Raw genomic sequence first — 12,669 nt, forward strand, 5'->3', positions numbered from 1 at the left:
GTCCGGAGCCAGGAGTCTGAGGTCAAGGCGTGGCAGGGCTGGGCTCGCCTGGAGCCCCCAGGGGAGGGTCCTTCCAGCCTCTCCCAGCTTCTGGACCCTCCAGGTGTCTGTGGCTTGTGGACACACCACCCCAACCTCTGCTTCCGCCTGCTCCTCTGTGCATCTGTCTCAAACTCCCCCTGACGCCCTTATAAGGACACACGTGGTTGTATTTAGGGCCCATCTGGATACTCCAGGGTAAACTCGTCCTTTCAAGACCCTCACATCAAGCGCATCTTTTGCATATAAGGTGATATTAGCTTTACCATGTAAGGTGATAGCCACTCTTGCTATATAAGGTAACATTTACAGGTTCTAGAGGTTAAGACATGGTATATATTTAGGGGACCACCATTCAGACCACTAAACAAGGTGTACCAAAACATTTCAGTGAAGTTTTATACCTTAGAAGCTTCAGAAATATAAGTAGTACAAACTCACAAAAGACATTACTTGCAAATGTACATATATTAATCTATTTAATATTGATTTGTTCTTGTGAATTTTGAGTAAAGAGAGTTTTACATTTTATCTTTCGCCCTCTTGATTAAAGATGGCAGGTGTTGACTGAAACAAAAAGTGAATCTGCTTTGAAATAACAGAGACAAAGTTTGCAACCTTCACTGTATCTCCCTGACCACACTTCCTGACCTAACAAGGTCAGGTGTCAAGCCCGGAAATCCCCGCAGGAAGTGGGTGCCTACTGGATGCGATTACTGATGAAGAGTTCCACTAGGGACCCAGGATGCCCTGGTACCGTAGCAGGAACAATGGAAGGTGTCCACGAGGCGAAGGACACCCTCTTTCTTTTTCATTTTTGTGGAACTTCAGACAGGAATTTAATAACTAAAAAGGTGGCACATCAAAATTTGCACATTATATTTGCATTAAATATAACTTATGGGAACAAACAGATGCAAAAGTAAGACAGTTCATGGGAAGCCCCCTCACCCCGTCTGAGAGGTTCCCTTACTCATCCCTGCAAAGGTGCTGAGTCCCTCCGTCAGGACCTGTGTCCACACCACAGGAATATGCTCTCCTCCTTCACGGGCTGGAGTTGAAGCTTGGCTCCAGACATGGCCCTGGGCTGTGCTTCTGATGAGACCCCTGACCCCCTTGAACCCCTGGGGCTTCTGGGACACCTGTGTTAACGGCATCGAAACACCTTCACGTGGACCCTCTCCTGGTGTTCCCAGCTCCCTCAGGCTGCAGTGTCTGTACAGCTCGGGTTTGAGTCCTTATCTCATTGGACTGAAACAAAATGACTTTTTTCCCCCGTTATGGGAATTCTCCACTTCTTGGGCAGAGCTGAATCAGGGAGATGGTTTGGGGAGCTGGGCCGCGGTTCCTGAACAGAGACTCTAGGCCACCCGCTGGCTAGTGAGCGTTGAAGGTTTATGACCTTGGCTTTTGGATGGGCGCTTGGAGTTTGTGGGAAGCAGTGGGACGGGAGGCTCTGCCCTGTCCTGCATTTTCATTCTCTCCTGGTTCCCGCAGTCATTCAGCTGCATACGGGGATCCCGAGCTCAGGACACAGGCTTCTTTTGCCTCAGCTCACTGGCGGTGGTGATGTCGGTCCTAGAGCAGCACCTGAGGGGAAACGCGGGGCCGCGGCATCTCCGTCCTGCTCCCGCGAGGACAGGTGCCTGGCGTGATGTCGCTGGCTCCGCCCTCACCATCTCATCTGAAAGAAGCGGGCTCTTGGGAATGTTTTTGTAACTAGCCTGCTTCCTCTGCTTGCAGGACAACTGCCCCCTCCTGCCTAACTCTGGGCAAGAAGACTTTGACAAGGACGGCATCGGGGACGCCTGTGACGATGACGATGACAACGACGGCGTCAGCGATGAGAAGGTGGGTCCGCACCACCTGGGCACCTGCCCTCGGGTTGAGGAGTGGGGGAGCGCAGTGCTCTGCACCCAGGGGTCCCCGTGAACTGCTGGGTTTAGCGCTCCTGGGCTAGTAACGGAAAGTCACCGACAGGGAGCGTCTGTCCTTCGCACAAGCACACGAGGCAGCCCGAGCATGGAGCTGCCTGGGGTGCTCTGTCAGAAGCGCTTTCAGTGGTTTAGTTTACCTTTAGTTGCATAAAAGGGACTTATCCCCCCTGCTTCTGGGGCGGGTGGCAGCGATGGGGGCTGCCTGGGATGAGCGATATTGCCACTCCCTGCCTTTAGGGCAGAATTTAGATGTTACCATTTCCCGAGAGAAGCGTTGCAAACATAAGTGCTCTGACACGTTAGTCCGTAATTCAGCACTAGCAGAGACAGAGGCTAACTTCTTATTCACAGGTTTACTGCGTCTGGCTTCCACCGATCCATTAACTCATTCATTCGTTCATTCCCTTGACGTTTATGTTTCTATCCTCACCATGAAATATGTGCTAGGTCACCTTTACTATAGAAAATATCAGAATTTTTCATAGGGACAGATGCATAAATAATTATCAAATGCTTTGATATCAAGAAAGTGTCAGCAATGGCTACCTTTGCCAAGGTACTTTATCGCTGCCTTGATCATCTTGATCTACTCTGAATACATAGCCTGTAAGTGCTAAGCCATTTTATAAGCAATTCAACAAATACCCCTACCCTATTTCTCAAAGTCTTCCCTCACTTTCTCTCTAGGACAACTGCCAGCTTGTCTTCAACCCACGTCAGTTCGACTACGACAAAGATGAGGTTGGGGACCGCTGTGACAACTGCCCCTACGTGCACAACCCGGCGCAGATCGACACGGACAGCAACGGGGAGGGCGACGCCTGCTCCGTGGACATCGATGGGGACGGTCAGTCCCGCGCGTCCTCCCGACAGGCTTCAGGGCTCACGGTCGGCGGTGGTCCCAGGCTCCGTGCTTTATTCTGTTACTGCATAAGCCCAGCTTCCCCTGTGCACTGACACGAGACAACACGATCCATGGCGCTTTGCTCATAGGGTCCCGGCCTCATTCGGCCCCTGTCCCCGTGGGGTCCTGGAAGGGGTTGCCGGCCTCAGGACGCTGGCCTCAGGTCGCCGGCCTAGTTTCCCCCTTTGGAAAACTACACGTTTGGCATCTTCCTTTCCTGGCCCTGAGCTCTTGTCCCATGTCCTTGTGGCCAGTCCTGGTGTCTTCTCCCAGGTCCACATCCGTTCACAGCCCCAGGAACCCAGTACCCTGTCCTGACCCAACCGTGCTTCTGAGAAAGGCCTGAGGACAGCTTTGTTCCCTCCTATTTCCCTCCACGCTGTATTTCTAGCCATTCATTGAATCATTCACTGCAAAGCCTCCCCGAGGGGTTCCCGGTATCCCCAGACTTCAGAAACATGCGACACCGCCCGGCTATTTAACCCTGGATGCCAGTGCCGCAGGCACGAGCTCCACACCTCACAGCACAGCCTCGCCCTGGGCGTCTGACGCTCAGGGAGCAGCTCGGACAGACTCACACCCACTCCCTCTGACTCTGCCCTCCCACCCCAACCTGCGATTGTCTCCTGGCTATTTTCTTGGTGTAACTTGACATCACACCGACCAGCTTCCACCGGCGCCAAGACAGCGTCCGGCCATGCCGCTTTCTATGGCTTTCCAGTAGCCGGGCATCTCCTCCAATCCTCCGTCTGTGAGGTCTGACCGCCTGCATACCTCAGGGGTCCTTTCTCACTGGCTCGCCCCCTGCCTCCCCCTATCTGCCAGGATAAGACAGCCGCCTAGCCTGGCTCAAGCTTTCCTGCTGACTCACTGATTTGTGAGGTTTTGCTTTGCCCTTCGAGCCTGATTACTGTTAACTCAGTTTTCATAACCCCGAAGTTGATGAAATTCATTATCTATTTTCAGATTTCTGGGTGTAAGGCACTATAGCTAACCCCCTGTCAGTCTCTGCCGTTGTTATTTTCCTGCTAACGTAGGGAACAGATGAGGCAGTGGGGCCCCGGAAGCTGATCAGGCCCTAGGAACGCGACGCCAATTTTCTGAATGGACGTTAGGGCAAACAGTCCGCGTGAGGACTCCGATGTTTACGCTGTGATGACTCACTCATCAGCCCTCCGTGTGTATTGTCATCCAGAAACCTCCGAGAGTTGGTTCTGCTTCAAACTAAGGGAATTTTAAGTTTAATGGGAAATCTGCCATGAATCTAGTAATCTTTACATTTTATCATTTTTTTATTAAACAAAAGTTTGGCTGTACGTTGCTTACTGAGATAGGAAAAGCAACGTGCCTTTTCTAAACTCCGTTTGCTTCTGTTTTCCCCCTGAATCCTACAGATGTCTTCAATGAGCGAGACAACTGTCCCTACGTCTACAACACTGACCAGAGGGACACCGACGGGGACGGCGTGGGCGATCACTGCGACAACTGCCCCCTGGTGCACAACCCAGACCAGGTAACTGGCCGGCGACTGATCAGGTGTGGCTAAGAGCAGCGGGGGCGGAGGAGCTTCTCAGTCACAGAACGTGCGCGGCTTTGCAGCTTTTCATCCACCTGTCAGGACGCGACAGCACAGGCTTTTCAATCACTGTGATTGAAAACATTGAACTCAGGTCTGAGCATGACTCGTATCTCCGTGGCCACTGGCCAGATGAGTGGGTGCCTTTGTCCCACTGTCTGAAAGGAGAGAGTCTTCATCTAATTATCTCCGTATTTCCCTGATGCAAACATAGGAATTGGCTGCTTTTCCAGATGTGCCTTTGGAAGACACGGTGAGAACATAACATCCGGATGTAGTCCCTAGAACGTGTTGCAGCAGATGTTGTCAGAAAGGACTTGATTCTGTTGCAGCTCATTCTTTCCAGTTTTCCGTAAAGAAAGTGAATCCCCGTAGGGAGGTGGGTTAGGATGGAGAGAGACCGTTTCCTCTCTGCGGTCACGGCTCACGTCGGGGGTGAGGTGGTACCGGCCACGTGCCCTCGGTGACTTTCAGCCTGGCATCTGCTTCACCGGATGGGTGCTCACTGCTGCTGTCCCCGAACTCTGTCTTCCAGACCGACGTAGACAACGACCTTGTGGGTGACCAGTGTGACAACAACGAGGACATCGACGAGGACGGACACCAAAACAACCAGGACAACTGCCCCTACATCTCCAACGCCAACCAGGCCGACCATGACCATGACGGCAAGGGGGACGCCTGTGACTCAGACGACGACAACGACGGCATCCCCGATGACAGGGACAACTGCCGGCTTGTGGCCAACTCCGACCAGGAGGACTCAGATGGTAGGTCCTGTGACAGCCACCCCGCAGGGGCAGAGAGTTTGCGGGAGCGCGAAATGCCGGGAGAAAGAAGTACGTAGCCCGACTGCTGACATGAGTAAGTGGGCCATGAGCACGGGACCCGGAGGGGGCAGGAGTCTCGGGTAGCGTGGCAGGTAATGTGGCAGGTGCACCGCTGGGCTCGGTGGTGGCTTGGCTGTCCTCTGGCATCTGCTGGAGCCTGTGGGCGCAATCCCGGCTGACCCGGGTGCTGGGGGTACACGTCCACTGGCATGAGATGGGGTGTGGGGTGTTGAGCCCACACGACCCAGAGGCACGTGGAGACTCACTGACTGAAGGGCGGCTCCGAGGACCACCCCCACCCCCATCCCAAGAGCAGCACAGAGCTCATTCTTGACAAGAGGACAGACGGCTTCAGTCCCCACAGTGGGGCAGGGGCGCCGCTGGCTACCGAGCCGCCTTTTACCAGGAGGGAGGTTGGGACGGAGGCAAGGCTGGCATGCTCAGGGGTGTCTTAGGGGTTTTGGAAGCTCCTTTTTGCGTGATTGTGTGCCTGTCACCCAGTGCGTGGATGTGTGTTACTGAACAGAACTGAAGGATGGTTTGAAGGATGTGATGGAAATTCGGTTGAACTTGGTATCTTTTCCTCCTTCTCAAGCAGTAGGCACTGCAATGGCCTAATTGCAGTGCTAAGTGGTCATCTGGATCATCACTATTACCATGAACTGCACGGCTGTGAAGGTCTCAGCAGGCATCTCTCTGTGCCAGGCTGGTCCGCAGCCCCATGGCCACATCCCCACCTCATTAGAAAATTTGACAAGATGCTTCCAAAAAACAGAAGTCCACATCTCCCTAGGGAAATCATTTTTCATGAAGGAGTTCTGCTTTCAGTGCCAAACAGATTGCAGGCAGGGGTGATTTAGGTAATAGTAGAGGTTCTGGAGACTATCAGAGAAAAAGCTGGAAATTCAGCTTGACTTCACTTGGCAGCGTTCAGGTTTGGTACCCCCAGTTTCAAGTTCAGAAGGAAGTGAGAAGTGACTCTCCAGGAACTGGATTAGGGCGTGCTTTGCTGCAGGGCTTAGCACAGCAACGTTTTGAAAAGAGCACCAGACTCCTCACAGCGCTGGGGTGAAATGGCAGAGATTACAGGCGCTGGTCCAGGAAGGCAGATCCAGGTCCTGCCAAGCACCTAACCTTGAATTTTCAGAGAATCATGTGCTAAGTTTTTTCAGACACAGAGAGGCAGACAGCAAACCCTTACTTTGCGTGTTTCTCTGCTTGTCCTTGGTGACAGGTGATGGGCGTGGTGATGCCTGCAAAGACGACTTTGACAACGACAGCATCCCCGATATTGACGACGTGTGTCCTGAGAACCACGCCATCAGTGAGACGGACTTCCGGAACTTCCAGATGGTCCACCTGGACCCCAAGGGTACCACTCAGATCGATCCCAACTGGGTCATTCGCCATCAAGGCAAAGAGCTGGTGCAGACGGCCAACTCCGACCCTGGCATCGCTGTTGGTGAGCCTTAGAACACGCACCACCCCTTGCGGTTCCTGCCTGCAAGGTGCCCACGGAGCACATGCGCTACCCTTTAAAACCGAGTGGACGGCAGCGGTGGATCTTTCTGGTAGCCCCCATCCTCCCTTGGTTTGTAAAGCCATCTGCCTACATATTTTTGACGGGAGAACTTGGGGAAGCGCTTATTTGCCTCTCCAAATTCTCCGCGATTTAATATTCAGCAAGCCATTTCGTTTCATGGACTGGGTCTGTAAATTATTACCTAGGGTGGTGAAGCCCTGCCGTAGCTCTGTAAGTGGGATCTAAAAAGTTAAATCCCACAAGTGTTGTTAATCCCACAGGAGCAGACCTTGAGTTAGATGGAAGAGGAGAGCCTCTTTCCACCTGCGTCCAGTGGTCCCAGGGCTCATCCAGTAATTTCCTAAAAGGCTGTTTCCGACCTGGTTTTGTGACCAAATGTTCCCTTTGGCCCCCAGGTTTCGATGAATTTGGGTCAGTCGACTTCAGCGGCACATTCTACGTCAACACGGACCGGGATGACGACTATGCTGGCTTCGTCTTTGGCTACCAGTCCAGCAGCCGCTTCTACGTGGTGATGTGGAAGCAGGTCACTCAGACGTACTGGGAAGACCAGCCCACCCGGGCGTACGGCTACTCAGGGGTGTCCCTCAAGGTGGTGAACTCCACCACGGGGACAGGCGAGCACCTGAGGAATGCCCTGTGGCACACGGGGAACACAGAGGGACAGGTGAGGAGGACGGTCTCTTCTGACCGAGGCCGGCAGCTGCTGTGAGCTTTCGGGAGAGCAGTACCTGCCCCATTGCAAAAGTACCCCCACCTCGGTTTTTGTTCATTTTACCTCAAGTCACGGTGCTGTGAATAATCTTTTATCGGATACCTCGCTTATTAAAGATGCCATGCCTGGTGGTTTTATAAACACAATTGGTAATCCTCTTGCACATGAAACATAGGCGTACTCCCTTATAGACAAAGGGAGAACAGGGTTTCAAGAGTTTAAGTGTTTTGCCCAAGGTCCCACGTTGAGGAAGTAGAGAATCTGTGACTCGGCCCAAGTGCCTGTGCTCTTTGAGCTGAACTACGTTGTTCCCTGTCGGTGGGTTTTGCTCATGCTAGAGGTTTATGATATGAAATATATCGGAGGTAGATGTGGCAGCAGGGGCCATCGGGATTACTTAGCAGAGTACTGTTTTTATCTCCCCCCCTTGTGCCGTAAAACTGTGGTTAAGACTCAGGGTGCCAATTATACTCACAAATGATGTTTTTCCTCAGGTTCGCACGTTATGGCATGACCCCAAAAATATTGGCTGGAAGGACTACACTGCCTACAGGTGGCATCTGACCCACAGACCTAAGACAGGTTACATAAGGTAGGTGAGAGGGTAGCTCAGTAGCGGCTGTATTTCTACCAAGTAATTTTCACATTCCAAGAACATCCTTCCACTGGATGGCAAGTTAGAACATTAACAGATAAATAAGCCAAAGTGGATTCTAACTTGTATGCTGTTCCCTGGATTCTTCCACTTTAAGTGCCTTCTCTTTTCTGTCCAGCATCTTCTTCACGTTTTTTAAAAAAGCAAAAACAAAACTGTTGAAGAGAAGAAAAATCAAACTTGTTAAAATAACCCAGAAAGTGATAAGCATCTCTCCTCCTAATGAACATTATGGGCATGGGAGGGAAGGTGCAGTTAAAATAACTGCATCTTTGTGAATTAGCATGTGATTTCTTTGGTGCACAGGTTCCTATTTATTTCTGATATTGTGAATGGCTGAATTTAAAACACATCTTAAACAAAACTTTGACAAATCAGTCCAACAGCATTTTGTTCTCCTGGCATGACAGCATTTGTCATCAACTTTTTTTTTTTAAGCTGGGACAATTTCTAATTTTATAAAATGAAACACGGATGATTTAAATTTAAAGTTTTTGCAAAGTTAAACTTAGTCACTAAGAGCATGAGCCAGTCCGATTCTTCACCAGGAGTGTGTGCGCGTCCTCAGTGCCAATAAGCACATCTTAGAAGGGGAGGCTCAGGCTGGTGCCAGGGGTGTGCTGTTTCTGTGGAGTGTCCCTGTTTGTTCACTCCTCTCCTACCAGGGAAGCTTTAGTGCATCTGTACGTGTAGGGTGGAGCCTGGTCCTTGCTATCGCACAGCTCACAGTTTGTGGGGCGGAAGCAGGTGAGCTCGTGGCTTCAGTGCAGTGTGAAGGCCAGGAGCTTGCTGACACGGGGGAGGCTTAGAGCTAGGGTTAGGCAGAGGAAGGGGCCTCCTGACTCCACTAAACTCTTCCTGACTCCTGAAGGTGGAGACAACTTGGATGCTGGGGTGGGTGATGGTCAGTGAGTCATAGGGAAGAAGGAGGGCTCTGGGGTGGTGCTGTGTTACTCTTGGCCAGCCTCGTGAGGAGAAGGCTGACCTCCTGCCCTCTGGTGAATGTGCTTCAAAGAGCTGACATTCTCTTTCTTTCTCCTTTTTTCCTGTTTTCAGAGTCTTAGTGCATGAAGGAAAACAGGTCATGGCGGACTCAGGACCCATCTATGACCAAACCTACGCTGGTGGGCGGCTGGGTCTGTTTGTCTTCTCTCAAGAAATGGTCTACTTCTCGGACCTGAAATATGAATGCAGAGGTGGGTGTGAGAACATTATTCACTGTGGCCGTGAGTGGCACAGGGGATGGGGAAGGAACACATACTTTACTTTTCCCCTTACAAAAGCTACACATCAGGGAAATAAGCTGGCGGCCTGCCAGGCAGATGTCTTGTTTTGGTCAGCTTGAGTTGGTTTTGTCTGTCAGTTTGTTTGTTTTAAATTCAATGTGAATGTCTTTGGTAAGACAAACACTTTTAAGTTATTCACAGGCTCTACTTGTCCCACTCTACTCTATCCCATAGCTTTTTATATTTTCTACACCTTCTGGGCTCTTAATGGCATTTTAGATTGCTATCTTTGCTAGAATAAAAGAAAGAAAGGAAGGAAGGAAAGAAGGAAGGAAGGATGGGGGGAAAGGTTCTCTTTAGTTATCACTCTAGGAGCATATTTGAATCAAAATATTATAGATCTGGAAGGGAACTTGGCTTCTATGTGGTCTAAGCCTCTGTCTTCATGTAGATATGAAAATATCCCTATTCTACAGATAAGGTAAGTAAGGTTCAGAGATACTTCTCAAAAATCACACAAGAATGTTGATTTGTCTTCTTGATTCTGGTAAAGTGTTCTTTTCCCTATCCTTCGTTCCATCCATCCACCCATCCATCCATCCATCCATCCTTCCATCCATTTATCCACCTATCCATCCATCTCTCCATCCTTCCATTTATCCATCCATCCATCCACCATCCATCCATTCATTCAACCATTCACACATCCATTCATATTGTGGAAACCTTTTTTTAAAAAATAGAAATAGTGATTTTTATGTTATAGTTAAACAAAATAAAGCAAAACAAAATGCATGGTCCAATCTCCCAAATTCTGTTCACTGTGTTTTGCAGATGTCTGAACAAGATTTGCTGTATTTCCAGCAAAGTACTGTAGACGCCGTTACCCAGACACCTCAGTCCATCCCAGTGTTCCCAGCTTCTCTCTAGCAGACCTCCTGTCCTTGACCCCAACCTTGAGTGGTTCTTCACCTCCTGTCATCAACCCAAGCCCACGTGCCTTCAGAGGATGAATATTAATGGAAACAAAAGATGAACATCAACCCACTACAGGAAAGACAGTTTGATGATCCATGAGACTTTATGTGGAGTGAAAATCGAGCATGGTATTACATTGTTTTCTCTTGTGTGTTTAAAAAGAATGACGTTTACATATGAAATGTAAGTACTTATTTTATTTATGTGTATATGGAGCTGAAGGGAATATTGTGTATAAGCAATTATCATAAATTAAGCATTTATGCTTAATATTGCTACACTACTTCCAGTGCCTTAAGTTTGGTGCAAGAGCACCCAAATCCTGTTAGGTCAATTATAAAGAAGAGTCAACTCAAGTCTGAATAATGCCATTTTCGGAAAGAGGTCAGGAGATACCAGTCACATATGTGGGATGTCAAGTAACTAATTGGAACATCAAAAATAATTATGGGAATGAATGAATACCCCTCCCCCACTCTCTTGTCCTACAATGGAAGCCCTCATTGATGCTGTCTCATCAAAGAAGGAATATCCTTGCAAAATGGCTCTAATGTGGGTGCAGACGTGGGCCTGGCAAAGCCTCGTCTATGTGAGGGTTTAACCTAGGGAAGTGCTGTCACCGTGGTTCGCCCCTCCAGCCATTGTGGACCTGAGAGAACTCGTGGCCAGTGGTCACTTGGTTCCGAAGTCTGATCCCTAGAATCCCTGCTGGAGCTCCTTTCCGAGCTGCTGGGGAAGAGTCAGCAGGCGAAAAAATCAGCAAATGCATTTTGGCATCTAATCCCTATTCTAGGCTTTGAAACTATGGACGATTGCTTTTACCTAACTTGGTAACACATTCCATTAAGGTTCCAGTTATAAATGTTGTGCTAATATTTATTAAGTGAATATAGAATGCAGTTCCGTTCACCAATAACTTATTTTAAATATGACAAGTAGCACTTATGTAAGTATAATATCTAAAAGTAAACATATAACTAGCATATAATATAAAGATACAGTTACGGCAAAATATCTTCAAAATGCAAGACTTTATAATACTATGTTGTCATCATAAAACATGCTGCAAAATGTAATAGAATAAATGAATAATAATGAAGAGTTTATAATGGAACCTTAATATATACTGTTGCCGGTGACTTTAATGCAGTATTTTTTAGTGTTATCTGCTGTACATAGGATTTTAAAGACTTGGAATGCCGAGGGTAAACCAGCGTTGTCTCGGCAGACCTACCCCTGAATCAGTCATATAGTAATACACACAGGTCTGATTTATTTTTTGCTTTAAGTTGCATGACGTTTCTGCAGAAACTATTCGTTAATCTCACTCCACATAGGGGTTTAGGAAGAAGACTTTGTCTTGTTGATCTGATGCGGACAAACTGTTCTCTTCCTGTTAACAGCGACTTCACTCCTCTGTCAAGTAGGGAGCGGCTCCATGACTTTGTTTTCATTTGCTCGTGTGTCTGATAAAGTTGCATTTGTTGCTTCCTTTGAGGTTGATTTTACTTTTCATTTTGCTGCACTTTTTACTTTTTTTGGTGGAACTGTATTCCCAAGACAAGGACGTGTTGGGAACTTCATTAAATGTAACGATTGTGAAGAGCGTGTAGGTTTCCTGTGTCGGTGGTGTTTGCCTGAACAGTACGGTGGCGTGGGACGATGATGATGTGAATACTTAGAATGTACCATATTTTTTTGTAAATTATTTATGTTTTTTTTTAAAAACAAACTTCTCGTACAGATGGATGAAACTCTTCTGTTTTGACAAAGCCTGTAACTATTTATTTATTTGTTCACATGGTCAGAATTTCACCACTGAAACGCTGCATTTAGCTAGAGACTCATTTTTATACTTTAAAGATTCATCACAGGAAATAAATTGTAAAAAGGTTTTCTATAAATGAATCTCTCTCCCTTTTTTAAAGAGCTAGCAGGGCTCCTGCCGGGGGGAGGAGAGGGGCCCCGGCTGATGCCTTGTCTCCTGGGCCAGGGACAGCCTCCTCCGTGACAGTTCTTCCTCGTGCGCTTTTCAGTCTGAGATGCCGTTTGGGGTCTTCACGGAAAGAAGCTGTTTAAGGCAGGTCTCATCACGGTTTGTGGAGCCACCCGGGTCACGCGCTATGACACGACCTTAGGAAATCCATCCTCCGGCTGCTTCTTGCTGTCCGACAGGGGACAGAGCAGTGCAGAGAGCGTCAGCACCACTGAGATGACTCAGAAAACGGGGGCAACACAAGGGGCCCCTCATCAATACAAGCGGTGC

At 48.8% G+C, this 12,669-nt stretch overlaps 1 protein-coding gene across 3 annotated transcripts in view; it reads left to right on the plus strand.

Annotated features, from left to right (window-relative positions):
- The window catches only part of THBS2 (thrombospondin 2), a 28,534-nt gene extending 16,227 nt beyond the window's left edge, over positions 1 to 12,307 (plus strand). For all 3 annotated transcript variants that reach the window (XM_067701515.1, XM_067701514.1, XM_067701516.1), the window contains 9 exons: positions 1,783 to 1,890; positions 2,664 to 2,823; positions 4,275 to 4,393; positions 4,992 to 5,226; positions 6,521 to 6,748; positions 7,225 to 7,496; positions 8,039 to 8,136; positions 9,256 to 9,395; positions 10,260 to 12,307. In XM_067701515.1, the coding sequence (XP_067557616.1) occupies positions 1,783 to 1,890; positions 2,664 to 2,823; positions 4,275 to 4,393; positions 4,992 to 5,226; positions 6,521 to 6,748; positions 7,225 to 7,496; positions 8,039 to 8,136; positions 9,256 to 9,395; positions 10,260 to 10,267 (1,368 nt within the window). In that variant the 3' untranslated portion in view covers positions 10,268 to 12,307. The remainder of the gene's footprint in view (positions 1 to 1,782; positions 1,891 to 2,663; positions 2,824 to 4,274; positions 4,394 to 4,991; positions 5,227 to 6,520; positions 6,749 to 7,224; positions 7,497 to 8,038; positions 8,137 to 9,255; positions 9,396 to 10,259) is intronic.
- Positions 12,308 to 12,669: the final 362 nt, after the last annotated feature.

The sequence above is a fragment of the Pseudorca crassidens genome, chromosome 13 (genome assembly GCF_039906515.1).
Source record: "Pseudorca crassidens isolate mPseCra1 chromosome 13, mPseCra1.hap1, whole genome shotgun sequence".
NCBI classification, from domain to species: Eukaryota; Metazoa; Chordata; class Mammalia; order Artiodactyla; family Delphinidae; genus Pseudorca; species Pseudorca crassidens.